This window comes from Mesoplodon densirostris, chromosome 14 (genome assembly GCF_025265405.1).
Source record: "Mesoplodon densirostris isolate mMesDen1 chromosome 14, mMesDen1 primary haplotype, whole genome shotgun sequence".
Classification (NCBI taxonomy): Eukaryota; Metazoa; Chordata; class Mammalia; order Artiodactyla; family Ziphiidae; genus Mesoplodon; species Mesoplodon densirostris.
Window position 1 is genome coordinate 25,188,548 of NC_082674.1, and position 18,805 is coordinate 25,207,352.

At 48.7% G+C, this 18,805-nt stretch overlaps 1 protein-coding gene across 2 annotated transcripts in view; it reads right to left on the reverse strand.

The window, feature by feature from the left end:
* Positions 1-18,087, reverse strand: part of GALNT14 (polypeptide N-acetylgalactosaminyltransferase 14) — a 211,821-nt gene extending 193,734 nt beyond the window's left edge. For both annotated transcript variants that reach the window (XM_060117198.1, XM_060117199.1), the window contains exon 1: positions 17,959-18,087. In XM_060117198.1, coding sequence (XP_059973181.1) covers positions 17,959-18,087 — 129 coding nt within the window. The remainder of the gene's footprint in view (positions 1-17,958) is intronic.
* Positions 18,088-18,805: the final 718 nt, after the last annotated feature.

Genomic DNA, 18,805 nt, shown 5'->3' on the forward strand with positions numbered 1-18,805 from the left:
TGGGGAAAGAACACTCACTTTGCCAGTGGAAATGTGGGTTATTACACTGTTTTCAAAAGCACTCTTAATATATCCATTAATATAAAAATTAGACTCCCTTTGACTCAGAATCCCCCCTCTTCAAAATCTATCCCATAGAAGAAGCACCAACATGTAAGAATATGTGTACATAGATATTTACTGCAGCACTGTGTGTAGCGACAAGAGATAAGAGGCAAGACAGATACCCGTCACATGGAAGGGTTGAATAAAATAAGCCACAGCCATGTCATAGCATATTATGCAGTCATTAAAAATAATGAACTTACACAGGTTTGAGCCCTGGTCTGGGAACATCCCACATGCCACGGAGCAGCTGGCCCCGTGAGCCACAATTACTGAGCCTGCGCGTCTGGAGCCTGTGCTCCGCAACAAGAGAGGCTGCGATAGTGAGAGGCCCGCGCACCGCGATGAGGAGTGGCCCCCACTTGCCACAACTAGAGAAAACCCTCGCACAGAAACGAAGACCCAACACAGCCATAAATAAATAAATAAATAAATAAAATTTTAAAAAGAACTCAAGGTCTTAGTGTTCAAACATCTTTAAAAAAATAAATAAATAATGAACTTGCTGATCTCAGGATTTCTAGAATATATGGTTAATGAAGAGTAAGATACAAAGAAGTATATATAATATGATAAATCTCTCTCTCTCCTTCTTAATAATGACCAAAACAGATCAGTAAATATTTATACATGTTTACGTACTGACTAGAGGGTACACAGAGAAAGATATGGAAGTTTACACATCCAGGTTGTTATGTTGCTTACTTAACATTGAGGAGAGGGGTGAGTGGAGGGCATGAGGGAGAAGACAAGGCTAAAATCAATAAATTAATTAATAAGCAGCAATGAGAAATACAACATAGACAATACCCATTTATGTATATTACCCATTTTGATGTTCTAAGATTTCTTTTCTATAGATATATGGTTTTAAACAAAATAGGATCCTACTATAGACACAAGTTATTTTTAACTTGGTACAACATGAGTATATTTCCATGCCCACTGGGTCAGGTACTTTCCTAGTCTAGCTTCCCAAGAAGATAATTTGGAGAGAGGCATGGTGGATCAGTCACACATCTCAGGGAACCCCAGGCGGCCATCAGCCTTTGGGCTACCTGGCATATATAAGAAGAAAGAAATCTCCCAGGCCCTGATCCCCATCCATCCTCCTGGTAACACCAGGCAGGATATCTTCACCTCTTCATTCCTTGAACGAATGCATACAGACTCAGGTCTTCTGGACTCAGAAGACGTGACTATCCTACATGACTTCTGGTCATAGCCCTGCCAAGACCTCATTGAAGAGAATGTAGGTAGAAAAGATGACTTCACCACAGGGCATTTCTCTAAGAGCAGCTACATGAACTAAAGATGAAAATAGTGGTCAAGAAAAGCCAGAATCAGCCTTGGTGAGAAACAGAGAACATAAACAGCAACTCTCATTTAGGCCAGGGAGTAAGAGAAGGGGAATGCCACGTTGAAGTTTCCCTGAATTGCCCCTTTAAGAGCAATTAGCGAACTCCGAGCAGTTAAAATCCTTAAACCAAAATTATTTCCTGAACAAAGTCCCCAGTGAGTAGACTATAATATTCCCAACTGAAGAGATCCATTTACTTTCAGACACGTTCGATTCTGAAAACAAAAATAAGCAAATGGCTTTATTTTCAAACTCTTCCACTATCTGGGCTGCTCCGGGTTTGCATGGACCTCTGGTCATTCGTGCCGAGCACCACTGCCTCAGGAAGACCTTCCGCACCCCTGCCCACCACACAACTGCCCTTTCTCTAAATTCCTACAGAATTTACTTCTTGTTCTACAGGAAGATACCCTAGATTTGCTAGTACATGGTGCTGCTCATGTCCCCAAACTGCACCCTAACACACTACAGGCACGGTAGGATAATGTACCGGGATATTCATTTGTATTTGTTTGCATTCCACCCCCTCACTCCCACCCCAGCCCTGTCCCAACCCCTAACCTCAGCATACATAACCTGGACAGGAAACTCCCTCACTCCCAGGTAAATGGTACATAAAAGCTTTGTTGAAAGAATAAGTAGCCCAGAAGGTGATGGAAAAAGGGAATTCCTCCAGCTTGGAAAGACAATGAAGGTAGCCAGTCCTGAAAGTGCTGGGTGCCCCAGGGGGCAGCAGGGTCCCAGAGGCATGGCTGTGTGGTGCCCCTAGGGAGGTTGGGCCCTGGGCTCTGGGCTCCCAGCATCACAAGGAACTCACTAGCCCGAGAGCAACAGAATGATGATAGCTTAGTCAATGATGTTACAGACACGACCATGATGTTCAGAAGGTTCTAGGCTCTTCCCACATCACCAGGCAATGAGGATCCTTGTGAAGCTGTGAGTAGGAGAGGAATTCCCCACTCCAACCCAGGGGAATGGGAGCTCTGAATCAAACTGAATTCAATAAATAGGGAAATATGGCACCAACTCTAGACCCCAGTTCGTGAAGTATGATTCATGCTACCTTTTTGTGAGCAAGAGTTCGTTGCTATCTGATGCAGCGCTTCTCAAATGTTCATTGCACAAGAACCACCAGGGGTCTTATTAAGATGCAGATTTTGAATCAATAGCTGTGGAGTGGACTGAGAATCCGCATGTCTAGCGAACTTCCACCCCTGGCCCAAGAACCACTTTGAGAAGCAAAGGTCTAAGGCCAGGGTTAGCCAACTTTTCCTATAAAGATAGTAAAAATTTCAGCTTTGTGGGCCACCTAGTCTCCATCACAGCTATTCAACTCTGCCACCCACAGCAGTGTGAAAGCAGCCACAGACAACATATAATGTGTGTGATGGTTCCCATAAAACTTTATTTATGAACACTGAAATTTGAATTTCAGATAATTTTCACGTGTCACAAAATATTTTTCTTCCTCGTTTTGTTTCCAACCATTAAAGATAGTTTTATAAAACATTCTTAGCTCACAGGATAAGCAGAGGAGGACTGAACTTGGGGTTCTGAATTTGGCCCATGGGCCGATCCTGGTCTAGAGTGTCCAACACAGTATAAAACCCACGATAGGCATCCTCAACTAATTAACGTGGGGTGCTCAGCCTATTTTTCTATCCTGAAGTTGGTTTTCCTTTCCTGTGATCCTCTACTAGGGCTGTGCTTTTCAAACAGCAGACACTTTGGGGACAAGTGGATGCTGGCAAATGTACTTTTTCAAAACTCACTGAACGGACTTTAAAAGGCCGTCCTAAATCCTTCTTCTTCTAATAAGAGGCCCTGAGGAATAATAGGTTCCTGTATTAGTGGAAGAGCTTTAAGGAGGAGATTAAACTTCAACCACAGGTTTCTTTTGTTTTTTTTGTTTTTTTTTTGCGGTACACGGGCCTCTCACTGCTGTGGCCTCTCCCGTTGCGGAGCACAGGCTCCGGACGCACAGGCCCAGCGGCCATGGCTCACGGGCCCAGCCGCTCCGCGGCATGTGGGATCCTCCCGGACCGGGGCACGAACCCGCGTCCCCTGCATCGGCAGGCAGACTCTCAACCACTGCGCCACCAGGGAAGCCCCCAACCACAGTTTTTTGAGCTAACAGAAGAGTGACATGATCAGGGGAAGAAATCAACCTTGCAGAACAACACCTAGAATATTTGAAAGCAATAGTCTCAAGCATTTATCCCATGAACGCATGTAAAGATTCTCTCCATCCCCTTGGCCTCACATCCCATTTTGACTTAAAAGACAAAAAAGACTTCTAGCCATTTTGCAGCCCATTTCACCATTTAACAGCCATCCCAGCGACACAGTTCTATCTTTCCAGGAATAAACAACACACCTGAAAGTCCAAGAGGGAGACAGAGTTCTAAAGACAGAAGTCGCCAGGCGCCAGCCGGGGGCCACTGCGCCACACTCCACTACTTCCTAAGAATTCGCCCTGGGCGAGGAGGGCAGAACCAGCCTCGGCCATCTCCTGCATCCTGCACAGCGCTTCGCACCCAGCAATGCCCATGCAGGTTTGCTGAACGAACTGATGAGCCTGACCCAGTGGCCTGGTGCAGGGCAACTGGCCCACTATGTCTCCCCCTGTTCGATAAGCCTGTCTCCCCATGCTGGATGGGCGCTCAAAGGGAGAAACTCCTTCAAGGAGCTCACTGTCTTTCTCAGTTGCCGACTGCCCCACTGGCACCTCAGCATCATCCAGACCTGTCTTGGCTCCGCCACTTACTAGCTCTGTTGACTTGGTCAAGTTTCACTGGATGTTTATGAACCTCAAGTTCTTCACTGGTAAAATAAGGGTAATCAATACATCATCCAAAGATAACGTTCGTAAGAGAACTTTTAACAACCCGTGTGGCTCAGACACTGTTTAATCAGAAAGGTGACAGCCACGGGGCTTCCCTGGTGGCGCAGTGGTTGAGAGTCCGCCTGCTGATGCAGGGGATGCGGGTTTGTGCCCTGGGTCGGGGAAGATCCCACATGCCACGGAACGGCTGGGCCCGTGAGCCATGGCCGCTGAGCCTGCGTGTCCGGAGCCTGTGCTCCGCAACGGGAGAGGCCACAACAGTGAGAGGCCCGCATACCGCAAAAAGAAAAAAAAAGAAAGGTGACAGCCTTCAACACCCAGTATGACCGTACTGGCAAGTCCCAGGTAAATCTCAGCCTGCCTACTTCGTGGTAGGCCTTGTAAACAATGAATAACTTAACACAGATAGAACACCTAGCATTTCTCCTGAAAGGCAGCCATACACCCCTCTCCCCATGAAAGCCTCCTAGCATATGATGGTGGCCACGAAAAGCTCCATCGCTAGCGCTTCCTGCAGGACACCTGACAGTCACTTGCACCACTTATTGAGCACATGGCCAGAGCCAGCTCCTGACTCCTACTGGAGCTTTTCCTTGCAGACAACCCAGGGAGCTCCCGAGGGTTCTTTCAGATGGTCCTACCCACAGAACTCATAGCCACCCTGGGCAGGAGACTGCTGGAATCTCATTCTACTGGGGATCCACAGTCAACCCACTTGTAGGAAGATGGCCTGCTTGCTGGGGTGGGGTGGAGGGCACATACCCAAAGCACCCAAATGCCCATCCCATCCTCCTCAAATCAGGAAAACAAGGACCAAACCTCAAAGTGCCACAAAAAAAGCAACTGGGTCATTTCTTTGGCAATTAACTCCAGCATATATTTCACAGAGAAAATTCTACAATCCCTTACTCCTTATACAGACTCCGTGCCCGTGGGAAGGACCGGGATTCTGCTCTGGAATAACCCCGACTTCTTCCCTGAAAAGAACTAGCACATCTCCCATAGGGCCTTGACACATGACACTCAGTACATGTCAGAGCTCTCAACTCCTTTTGAGACCAGAAGGAAACAAGAAAACAACTTGGTTACAGCTCAGAATACAGCTATGCTTAATATGACTGGGGAGAATTAGAAGTCTTGGCATAGAAAGGGAAGAAAGGAAATTGCACATTATAAAAAGAAATATGTATTTAAAAGTAGAAAATATCATAAATGTAGCTTATTCTTTTTAATATTTAATTATTTATTTTTGGCTGTGTTGGGTCGTGCCGGCTTTCTCTAGCTGTGGTGAGCAGGGGCTACTCTTCTTTGCGGTGTGCGGGCTTCTCGTTGCAGTGGCTTCTCCTGATGTGGAGCATGGGCTCTAGGCATGAGGGCTTCAGTAGTTGTGGCACACGGGCTCTAGAGCGCAGGCTCAGTAGTTGTGGTGCATGGGCTCAGCTGCTCGGCGGCATGTGGGATCTTCCCGGAGCAGGGCTTGAACCCGTGTCACCTGCATTCGCAGGTGGATTCTTAACCACTGAGCCACCAGGGAAGTCCCCAAATGTGGCTTATTTATGGTTAATAGCAGGTATTTGTTTTTGGTGCTAATAATCTAATTAGCAGTCAATCCAGTGCATCCTTTATTATCAGCTGATCCATAATTACTGCTCCATGCTGAGTATTTTCCCGGCACATGATAGCTTTCAACTCCTCAGCACAAACAACCAAATAATTGGTGCTATTATGTCGGATACAGGACTATTCCTCTCTGACGGGTGATATGGAGGGGGTTTACCATTCACTATGGCCTTTGCATTTTCAGCATCTGTTGATTAACTCCTTACCATGCCCTCTTTCATCAGTCTTGAGGCATGTCGAAAGCACCTTAACATGGTCAAGAATGTGACAGCTTGGAGATTTCCTTTTTCAAAGTTTAACCCTGGGACCAGAAACATCCCCAGTCATCTGACGTGTTCACAAGGGATATCAAACAGTGCTGAAAGCACAATCTATTTCTCTTTGAAAGTTTTGTAAAGTTTTCTCCTTGACTATTGTTTTTAAATGACTTGTCCTGGAAGAGATAGCTTCTGATATAAAACTATTTCATTCAACAGCTTCTGGTCTCAAGATGTGTGTAATTCCAGGAAGCAGAACCAAAGCGGGCTATAAAGGTAGGTTGCTAAGGGGAAACTCTATTCAATCATCACTTTCAGGAGACCAGATTCGGTGTGACTGTGAAGGGAGGAGAAACCTGGGGTGAGCGTGGTGACGTGGGAAGAAGGTGGGCTCTGGAGCCAGACAGATCTGGATTGGAATCCAGTTCCTCTGCTGATGAGAGGCATGACTTTGGGAAAGTCACTTAACTTCCCTAAGCCTTGATGTTCCTCATCTGAAAAATAAAGCTACTAATGCCTATTGTACAGGGCTGTTAGGAAGGACAGATGTCTGACACAGGAAACACCTGACACTCATAGGGGCTCAGGTTGTTAGTTCTCTGCTTTTTGTCCTGGGTGCAAAAAAAAAAAAGAATAGAAGGTGGTTTGCTACAAGCCACTAGCTTGTAGCCATATAACTCCACTCACTGTAACTAAGCCTCCACCTCTTAACTATAAACATAGGTAGATTTTAGCCCAGAATCACTACGGAGCCGAATTCCTATTGGCGGTTCCCACTGCCCTGAAGGCTTTCCCGCTGCCTGGCTCTCCTCTAGGATTGCCCTCCCCCAACCAACTTCCTATGATTCAGCAACTAGAGGGTTAACTCTCCACAGGTATTGTACTTTGGGTGGCTGGTACCTGTACTACACTAGTTATTAGACGTCTCCCTGTATGTAAAAGGGAGTAAGAGTTGGGAAATTGGAAAGACCTATCAAGACCTTTCTCCAAAGACTCTCTTATTCAGAAACAGAAGCCAGTGGCTGTAAAAAGAATGAAAACTTCTATGCTCTGACCCCAAAGAGGTGCTAACACCTGAAGTCAGAAGCCACCCACTCAGTTCATTCTTTTTTTTTTTTTTTTTTTTTTTTGCGGACACGCAAGCTCAGTGGCCATGGCTCACGGGCCTAGCCGCTCTGCGGCATGTGGGATCCTCCCGGACCGGGGCACGAACCCATGTCCCCTGCATCGGCAGGCGGACTCCCAACCACTGCGCCACCAGGGAAGCCCCCATTCTTTTTCTTTTTGAACGTCTTATAGAGGAGGCATATACAAACACAAAAGAGCAGGCATTCGATGAATTCCCACAATGAACACACCCGAGTTACAAGCACCCAGATCAAGAAACTAACACAGTACCAATGCCCCAAATGCCCCCCTGCTTCCTTCTAGTCACTGATGCCAACCAAGGGCCACCGTGAAATTGACTTCAAACACCATAGATTAGTTTGCTCTGTTCTTGTACCTTATGTAAGTGGAATTCCACAGCCTGAGGGCCAAATCTGGCCTGCCACCTGTCTAAGGATACCCTGGCAAAGTAAGAATGGATTTTGCATTTATAAATCTTTGAAAATCACGCCAAAAGAGGAATAATATTTCACAAGATGTGAAAAGTATACGAAATTCAAATTTCAGGGTCCATAAATAAAGTTTTATTGGAACACGGCCGTGCTCAATTTCATTTACATATTGTCCTTCACTCCGCAACAGCAGAGTTGATTACAACAGAAACCATATGAGCTAAAAAGACAAAAATTCTGAGTACATGACCTTTTACAGAAAAAGTTTGCTGACTTCAATTTGAGTGTGAGGCATTCATCAAAATACGAAATAGGGTATTTGGGGTTTATCACTAGGAGTGAAATGGCAGGGTCACAGGTATATACATGTGTTCAGCTTTAGTAGACACTGCCAAGACGTTTTCCAAAATATACACTCAGTTTAAAGAGAAAAGCTAAAACCTGGAGCAGAAGCCATAATCTCAGTGTTAAGAGAGGTAGGGAGAATCACAGGGTGTTTACCTGATCCAGAATTAAACAAATGATTAGAAACCATTGGGACTTTTGAGTGGAGAGTGAAAATATCAGAGTTCTCTAGGTTTACATTTCTTTTCATTCTTACTCCATGCACACTCTTTAAAAATATAGTCCCCTTTAGGGGCTTCCCTGGTGGCACAGTGGTTGAGAATCTGCCTGCTAATGCAGGGGACATGGGTTCGAGCACTGGTCTGGGAGGATCCCACATGTCACGGAGCAACTAGGCCCATGAGCAACAACTACTGAGCCCGCGTGTCTGGAGCCTGAGCTCCGCAACAAGAGAGGCCGCGATAGTGAGAGGCCTGCGCACCGCGATGAAGAGTGGCCCCCCGCTTGCCACAACTAGAGAAAGCCCTCACACAGAAACGAAGACCCAACACATCAAAAAAAAAAATATATATATATATATATAGTCCCCTTTAATGTTGCCACGCTCTGCAGAAATGGACAAGAGTGGAGAAGTCATGCTTCTGCACAATAGAGACTGTGTCCCACAATAGAGATCCCACAATAGAGACTGTGTCACTCAGGCCACATCACAAAAGCACCACCATGAGCCCTCCGGGTAGCTTACCCGAATTGCAGACAAAATACCAGGAAGATATTAGCAACCTCCTGCTTTTATGCTGTCATAAGTTTAAGCATATACATGGGCAGCAACTATGTTACCCACACCCAACCTCCAAAGCAGCCACCAAGAGGCTGAACCCTGGGCCTTCAAGGCTAAAGAGCACGACGCAGGCAGGGCACCCTCTGTCTTCGAGCCGGGAGGCTCTCAGGTGATGCTGGGTACCTTCCAAAGACACTTCTTTGGAGTCATTCCCCCATACACCTGCCTCGCATGTCAAATAGGATGTACGTCTTAGGTTCTTTCAAATGACGTTTTTCCTCTTAGAGGGGAATTGCTTCTGATTGTTTAAGAACCACATTCATCACGAAAGGGATTCATATCAACGGTTTCTGTCTTAATTGCACAATCCTGTTGACTTCTGAGTTAAGCAGCCTCTTGAATAACAGCAGAGCCTCATTTCCCGCTGTCAAACCCTGCCAGCCAGGGAGAATCAAGGACAGAGACAATGCCGACTAGAGGACTCAGGGGTGGGAAAGCCTCTCTCCCTCCACTTCTCCCGGGACCATGAGTCTGCCATTCCAGGCCGGCACCTTCCCACAGCAGAAAACAGTGTCCTGTGGAATGTTTCTGCTGGGCCTGCGAGTGAGTTAAACTTGGCCTGTCCTGGGAGAAAACCCAAAGTCCTGGTGGCCCTCTGGAGACCGGCTCTACAGTTCCCTTAATCAAACCCTCCATTCCCTTTCACATGCAGAAAAGCAACACTGGTGTTTTATCAGAGGTACGGAGTCATTTCTCAGCAAGAGCATAAGCTTTTTGTCCATATGAAAATATATACATAACACATACATATATAAAATAGAGCTCATTTCCCCTGGAAAAGGAAGCTAGCCAGACGTTGAGTGCGGCCATGATACAAACAGTACACGCTTTACAGTCAGATGAGTGAGTTCAAGGCCACTTACGGTTGGGCGAGCATGCTAATCTCCTCCCTCTTATAATCTCAGCTTCATCATACTTCAGAAAACGAGGATAATAATAACACCCACCTCAAGGGGTTGCAGGAAGGAGCAAACGAGGCACTTGTGAATAAAAACGCTTTGTAAACTGTAAAACATCGCACAAAGAGGTGGAGGGAGGAAGCTACCTCTTATCTTCCAGCTCCTGATTCACCTTTAATTAGTCAGGTCTTTGAGCCAGTGCCTCTGCAGGTAAAGACCACCAGCCCACCATAATAAGGACTTCGGTCGGGTCGATTCAGCACTCAGCTGGCAGCAATCAACTGCCCATCTATTAACAGCCAATTAGCTGGGTGGCTTAATTAATCCATGGACCACGTGGTCTGATCTCCCCAAGATCCTGGAAAACGAGCCTGAAACAGATAATCCATGGACGACATGGTCCGATCACCCCAAGATCCTAGAAAACAATGAGCCCAAAACACGGGCGCCAGCTAATTTCTCACTGACCATCAAGGAGTTTGGCGGCCATTATGCCTGTGTGTTGCAGCTGTGAGTGATGGGAGCATAAATATTGATTGGCTCAGTCTCTCTGTGGCTGGGGCGGGGTGGGGAATTAACGATTAGAGTGTTCTCAGAGGAACCACAGGAGCTACATAAATCCTCAGCCTGGACCATTAGGGGAAAAAAATCCTTATTTCCAAACCTTAGTGAGGACAGAGGAAAGGGACCGATGGGAGACAGCTTGGAGACAGCTTGTCAAGATGGGGCCGTCCTACCTGCTCTGTAGATGTTACCCACACGCTTTTCTGGCTGGGAATGAGATGCAAATTGGGTTTAAACAACGGGATCATTAGAAAAGGGACAGCTGGTGGAGGTTCTCTTCGTCTGGGCACTCAGATCCAGTGGCAGGAACATGTGCGTGTGCTGCTCGCCCTGCGTTTCCTTGAAAGATCTCTGTAGTGCTCACAGTTAAGAAGACAAGTGACATGAGGAGAATTTAATTATTTTTTTTCAAATGCCTCATCTTGTCTCCAGGAAATGGTACACAGAAGAGACTTTGTACTTGAAATTGGCATTGTCCGGGAGATAGTGTTCTGATGGCTCCTTAATTCCTGCCATGAGGGCTCATGCTGATATAAGAGCATCCGAGCAGAATGGCTCAGGATGGCCCAGAGCAGCTACTCCCCTCCTTCAGAAAGAATGGCCTTTGTGTCCAGAGCAGCAGCGAGACAGGCTGCTCCTGACCTTGGTCAGTGCTTGCAGGGAAGTACTGGGCTCCTGCACCTCCAGACTTCTTCCCGGGGCTCCTGACCAAGTGCCCTGTGCCTCTCTGCTCTGGGGCCCCCTGGCTTTCCAGGAGATGTGAGGAAGAGGAGGAGGAAGAATGAAGAAGGGAGGAGGGAAGCTATGGAAAGAAAAACAGGAGGAAAGAGGACTCCCTGAGGGGCACACACATTCCTCCCGCCACAGAGATAGATCTCTTCCTCGCTCTCCCCATTAGCTTCCTAGTGTTCATTAGGTCCTGTGATGACAGCAGCTGCTGCCAAATGCAAAGACTGCTGCCCCAGACGGTCATCTCAGGCCATTTATTCTGAAATACCAGAATACCAGAGCCAGCAAATTTCAGGAGCTTCTGCAGAATTCCCCAGGGTGCCAGTGGACAAGTGTGTGCATGCGGCGCGTTCTTCAGTATCCCAAAGGGGTTCTTTCTTAATCAGTTCAACATCTGAGGACTCGGAAACTGATTTATCTTTTGGTTAATCTAACATTTCTGGTAAAATAATTAAAAGATAAGTAATAGACACAGAGCATCTGTGGTATAATTATTTAAAGCCACGAGGTCTCACTTCAGAATTATTCACAATTAACCCAAAATGACTCAGACTGCTGGCAAGGCAAGTGGGACACAGGCAGTGCGGTAGCATGCTGCTCCCATTTCACAGTTGAGGAGACTGAGCCCGGAAGAGACCATCTGTTATCCCCAGCACTGCCAGTGGCAGAAAGAGACACCAGGGTTGCCACGTATATAACCAAAACCAGAAGGTGAAATCACACTTGATGATGACATCATGGGAGCTGCCAGGAGAGGGCTGGGCTCTCCATCTTTCAACCCTGGTGAACAGTGTGAGTCTCTGAGGTCCAGACAAGGAGGAAGTCTGACCACCCAGCTCAGGGTCACTGCGGGCAAGTGGAAGAGGCAGCAGCCAGCTGTAGAGGGCACTGGGCATGTCAGACTCACTTCCCGAAACAGATGGTGGGTTCATAATGCTGGTCTCGGGTAAAATGTGCAAAAGTCATGACAGGGTTCACAGACGCTCCCAGAGAGGGGAGCTGGGGATGTGTCCCTACTTTCTAATTCAGATTCTTTTCCAAAAAAAATGCATCGGGGACTTTGAAATGCTCTGGAAGAGTGACAAAACTGTAAATGTCAGAAATTAAACAAGGGCACAGAAACACATTTCTTCAGCTTCAAAATGTGTTCCTGGGTGCCTGATAATGCATAAGACTGTTTTGGAAATTTGGGATGGGAGAGGTGTGGGAAAGGATGCAGGCAAAGGCGGCAGACGAGATGGCACGTGAACCTGTAAAAATCCCGGGCCTTAGGTATCAGCCAACGGCAGCCGCATTCTGTCCCTGTTCAGTTAATAAGTGACCTCTGATGACTGGAAATTAACACTTTTAAATGATACAAACAGATGAGCAACCTTGGAAAAGGGTAGTCTCTAGACAGGCTGGGGAAGCTTGTGACAGGGACATTAATTTCTCTTTCTTTTCTGGTTTTGCCCCTTTGTCTTCCTTGATTTGAGCAGATATCATTCTGTGCCTCTAGAAAATTTTGAGACAGGGACTCCTGGTCTTTGCTTCCAAAAGTACCAGGCCACTTAGGGGAACAAGGGTTTAGGGAGGAAGGGGGGAGGGGGAGGGAGAGACAGAGAGAGAGAGGGAGGGAGAGGGGGGGGGGAGGGAGAGAGAGAGAGAGAGAGAGAGAGCGCTCCCCAGACTGACTCAAAGAGGTTCCCTTCGAATAGGTCTGTGGGTCCCTGGGACAGGGCCTGGGGGAGAATGCCAGCTGGGAAAGCAAGCAGGGACAAGGGTGCAACCCAGAGCAGGCCAAAAATGACCCAAGGAGGAGAAATTCCCATCAGCCTGATGGGACTGAACAGGGCAAGAGGGGAAATACAGGGGAGCTCAGGGTTTTGGGGTTCATTTGTTTTTCTAAGCTTGTTGATATCTAGAAAGCAAAAGCATGCTATTTCTTGAATACCTGAGGTTCCAACCTTCTAGTCTCATATTTCCCAGCTTCTCACAGCAGCCACATCTGGCCCACAAGGCAACACCATCCCCACCACCTTCCAGGAACTGCCTTAGATGGGAAAACAGCACAGTGAGCAGCACAGCGTCCAGCACAGGCACCAGCACACACAGAAATGCATGTTCATGAAGGATGAACGTTCATCAGAAAATGAGCTATTTCCGGTCATGCCAGAGTCAAACTTCCCTGGACAGTCTAAAATACACCCACTGAGCGTCAGCAGATTACTAGGGCCTCTCTCTAAAATTGATGAATTTTTTGAGTGGGAGAAATTACCTAATAAATGGGGAATACAGTAACAGTGTCATATACATAAGGCATTTGCAATATACAAATATTACAGAAAACAGGCTCTTTTCTAATAGTTTTTGCTATATTTCTAGTACAGCACAAATACATTTACATGGGCCTGAGGCACTTTATTCAAAGCCTTTACATTTCCAATACCTTCCTCCAAAAGCACCCTCAGGCCTCAAATTCTTCTGCTTTTACTAAGCCCTAAGCCCCTAGACTAAATTTAGTTTCTTGGAAGTAAGAGACAAATTTGCTGGGTTTTTTTTTTTTTTAATTCTGCCAGTTATTGTATAATTCTCCAAGAAGCGAACAAATGATAGGCGAGAGAAAAAATGGAAACATTTTTCAGGTCCTTTTTTTTAGTGGTACAGTATTTATTGCTAAAATACAGTTTAAATTAAGGCATCAAGCTTGTTACAGGATTTTCAATTAGGAATTAGAGCTTTGCTGAATTTGGGGGTGGGAAACCCCATAAAAAATCAAATCAACGTTGAAAAGTCAAACTTAAATCTTTATTTGAGCTATTAATAGAAACAGCCCTTCTTGAAACTAAGGAAAAAAAATCCAACTAATCTTCCTAAACCTGGAGTGCAGCTTGGCTTCTCCATATCACTTGGATTGTGACGGAGCATAGGTTTTATTTTATTATCAGGCCCACTCTGGAGATCACATTGCCAGGTGAAGGAGGATGTTCCCTAACCCTGAGGAAAGGGGAATAAGGGTCTAGTCCCCAGTGAAGGCAATTGGCTGCAAGGAATCGACAAGTTGGCAAGTCCCCAGCCCAGGAGCCCTCTCCATAGCCCTCTCTAGTCCAATCCCTCCACCATTTCAACTTCTCTAAATATTTTTATGGGAAGGGAGCCCAGTGTTCTTGCTTTAGAAAATAAACTGACCCCCCTCCACCACACTGGGAAGAGCCCTAGGCAGAGGACCCCTGGCTTCAGACATGTCCAAGGCAAGAGCGCTCCCCATGACTGTGCAGGAGCATTGTCTAGGAAAACCTAGGATACTGAACTCACTCAAAAACCAAAAGATTTTCCCTACGATAGACAAATGTCCCTGGATAATTCCTACTGTTGAGGAAACAATCTCCGCCCTGGCAAATGATTCCTAAACCAACGGTGCTGCGACCACCTGCAACCATTTGAGGCAACCCCCCAATGATGCTGCAACCTTCCATCAGACCCGCCCCACCAGGGTGCACTCTATCCAGCCAGAGGAGCCTCCTCTGCCCCCTATGACCTCCCCCGAGGGCAGAGCAGGATTCCCTCTGAAATGGTTTCCTCACAAATTACACCAACCTCCCTGGAGCTCTCCCAAGGCCAGCACCTGGGGATGAGCCATGGAAGTGCTTGGAAAGTAGGTGGGCATCGTGCAGCTATTAACCTCCCTAACCTCACCCCATCACCCACTAGCGCAGACCCAGGCATCCATGTGGCTTGAGGGCAGGGAAGGAGCAATCTCGTGAGCAGTTGCCAGAATAATCCCATTCCATTCTTGTCCTGATGCTGCTACTTAATCATAGTCTTGTTGTCTTGGGCCAATTGTTTAATCTCATTACTCAATCTCATCTGCATGAAAGTATGATCTGCCTTATTGTTTGTGGTCACTGTGAAGCTTAAATGAGCTAATATATGTGAAATGGAGTTTGTGAATTTCTAAAGCACGATACAAATGCTAGCTATTGTTATTTCACATGAATGCACATGCTCACTCAGGCTTGGTCCACGAGGAGCTCAAGAGGAATGAAATCATTCGGCCATATTTACATGGGGCCCACGGAACTACAAAAAAACCGAGAGACTTGGTATTCTTCATCTAGCTCCCAAATACCACCCATCACTAGGATGCCTCAGACTCACACGGAGCCCTTGTAAAAATATTGATTCCACGACCTTCTACCAAACCCACAGAATCATAATCTCTGCAATAAACACAGAAACATGTAAATTAAACGAGCTCTCCAGGTGGCTCTGACATGGAATCAGGTTTGGAAACCCACCGCACTCCTTGGGACCTGACATGCAAATTTCCTGAGTAGATCAGTCATGGGCATACAACTGTTCTAGTGCTAAGAAGGACCTCTCTTTGTCTCTCCACCCCGCCCCTCAGGTACATATACACCAAGATACAGAGGGCTGCTCATCCACCAGGCACAAAATACACCCACGAATACACACAACACGTATATGTAGACACAAAAAGGCATAATACAGGTGAAAAACAGGAAGAAGAAATCTACTAACAAAAAAAGGTGACCAATAATAAGAATTATCAAGATTTTTAAAGTCTAGAGAATTCATGGTTATAAAGGATACAGAAAATGAGGGAAAAGGAAGATACTAAGACAAAGAGCAAGTGACTGCACAGCACAATGTCTGGACTTCTGACATTAGACCACTGCCCCCATACCATGCCGCTACTCACTTGTTTGCAATCCTGCCTCAACCAGGAACTTGTGAGAGCCGCCCCCGCCAAAAGGCAGGGGCACAGTGTACTCATCACAGCCGCCCCCAAACCTAGCACAGAGCCTGGCCTGTGGCTGCATTTGATCAATGTGTGCTCAGCGCTCGCCAGGATGCGAAGAGGCAGGAAAAGAAGACGGACAAAGTGCACAAAGAAAGAAACAGATCCCTTGTCCCAGCTCCCTGGTGTAGACTAGAATAAGCAAGCTTAACGTAATGAGGTTCAACGCAAAACAGAGAGAGTTCATGCCCCCACAGGCATCATTAACCTCACAAGGAGCAGAACCACCCAGGGAAAAAGACGAAAAGCTCTCCAGATCTATGAGCTCTCCAGATCTCACTCACCTCAGACCTCTCTAGGTCTGAGGTGAGTGAGAAAATTGATCCCGTGTGATGAAGGCTGTTTGAAATCATCAGTCTGACCTCATCACTCCCCTGCTTAGTACACCTCCAAGGTCCCCTGGTACCCACAAGGTCCTACCAACAGGACCGTTACACATCTTCCCAACCTCATCCCTGCCACTGGCCACATGCTTTGACGCCAAACTCACCCAGCGTGCTGTGTAATTCCTCTCAGCCTGTTTGGTGCACTTAACCTCTACCTGGAATGCCCTCCCTACCTACTGGCAAACCTACTGTTCATCCTTCTCAACTCAGTTCCCTTATGTCCTCCTCCTCCTCCAGGAAGTCCCCAGGCTCCCAGGACGCCCAGTGCACTGAGCCATTGTAGCCCTCAGCACACTGTATGGTCCTGGTCTATTCCTGAGCAGATGCCCCTACTGCAGAGAACAAGTTCTGTATCTCTGTACCCACAGTACCTAGCACACTGCCTGGCACATGGCAGATCATCAATAAATGACTGTGGAATTCAATCGAGCATTGGCAAGATTCCAAAACATAAGTGACCAGAGACTTAGTTAAAAGGCAGTCTCAAAGGCAACTTGATATAGTGGAAAGATCCTGAATATCGGAGATCTGAGCTCAAATCAGTAGTGTCCTAAGGCAAGGTACTTAAAGACTGAACCAGTTTCCTAATCTACGGAATAAGGAGAATCCTACCCAACTCATACAACTACTTATAAAGAAGCACCCACTATGTACCTTGCACCTAGTAGGTGCTCTGCACTGTACTTACTGGGATTCTCCCCTCTCTCCCCCTTCCCCCATTATTTTCTGTCTCCAGCTTGGGACCATAAATCTTCTCCAAGGGCTTTTTCGCGGTCGCTGGAGGACCTCTCTGGACCCAGTTCATAAACGTTTCCTGGCTGGTCAGGAAACCCCCTGAGGCCTCCTTTTTCTGTGTCTTACAGCCAGGTCTGTGGAAGAGGAGACCGAGGAATAGGGGCTCTGAATAAAGGTAAGACGGAACCTTGCGGCTCCGCTCATATGAACCGACTGGGCAGGAGTTGGAAAAGCCACTTGGATTCTCATTTCTCCAACTCCCCACCAATACCAAGGCGTCTGTTTTTACAGGCTCTTTAATGATGTTCAGGGCACATTCAATTCAACTTCCAATGCAGCTGGAGGGATCGAGGAAAATTACAAAGCAGGGGCGGCGAAAGGCAGCAACCGCCCGGGAGGCTTCAGGGCGCTCTCCCGCTCCGCACACGCGCGCGCGGCGCACCCTCGGTCTCCGGCCTCCCCCGGTCGGGCCTGGCAGCTGAGGCAAGGAAGGAGATTAGCGCGGCCGCCTGATTTCTCGCGGGCGCCAGCACCTGCCGGCCCTACCACCCGACCCCACCACCGGCGACTCTCTCGCGGCGTCCACGGACGGCCACCCCCTGGGCTGCTCGACCGTAGTGCCCCTGCCGCCCAGGGACGCCGGCGCGCTGCCCAAGTTGAGAGCCCCGCTCTGCCCGCCAGCGCGCCCACCATCCACACCCACTCCCACTTACACACGCGCGGGGCCGGGGATGCCCCTGAGCTTTTTGAAATCCAGAAACATCACACTGTAGCCGCATCCGGCGCCCGGTTACCTGCTCGCAGCACCCAGACCCCAGCCCTGGCTTCCCGGGAGCCCGCAAACCCGGCGCGCGAGCTGCGCGCCCTCCTGCCAACCACTGCCCCGCGCCCGGCGCGCCGCCAAACCGGTACCTTGGGGGTCTGCACTTCAGGTCCCGCCGGCACCTCCAACTTCTTCTTGGTTACCCAGAAGAACAGCAGCACGGTGATCCAGAGAACCCCGAAGATCGGCAGCACCAGGCGGCGAGTCAGACGCCGCATGGTCCCTCTTGCCTTCTCCTCTCGGCGGCGCTGCGCCCGTAGGGCACCCCCTGGCGGTCAGGGTCGGCGGGGCAGGAGTCCCCAGAGCGCCCTGCTCCCGGGAGCGCTAGCCCCGGGATCCGGGTGGGGGGCCGGTGGGATCCTGCCAGGCGCCCCGCCCGCTTGGGAGAGAAGAGAGCAGGGGTGGTGGGCACACGATGCCCCGAGGAGCGGCAGGGAAGGGCCGAGGGGCAGCCAAGCTGGACGCCCGCTCCAGCCGGAGAAGCGCGGTGGCCGCCGAGAGGCTTCCCGCGCCGCCGCCTCGGCAGCCGCCGCGAGGGAAACTGACTCGAGCTGTGGGGAGGGAGGAATCCGAGGCTGTGCCTGGCACCCCGGGAGGAACACGACGGGGGAGGGAAGGGAGGGAGCGAAGGCCGACAGACAGACCGACTCCGAGGGAGCCCGGGCAGGAGCGAACGGGGCTCTGAGAGGGGGCGCTACCGCCGCCCGCCCACCGAGGCGCCGGGTGCTGTTCTGGGGCCGCCCGCGGCGAGCCCTGGGCGCAGCTCCCGGGCCATACTGGGGTGGGGCGGGGCGGGAAAGGTGCGTCTCCGAGACCCGCCACCCCCAGCTGCGAGCTGGGATCAAAGGGCCAGCCGGCGCCAGGAGGAGCTGTGCTTGGGAGGACTTTCCGGCTCGCCGCCGGGTCTGCACGTGGCGCTCACGGCCCGGTCCCGCC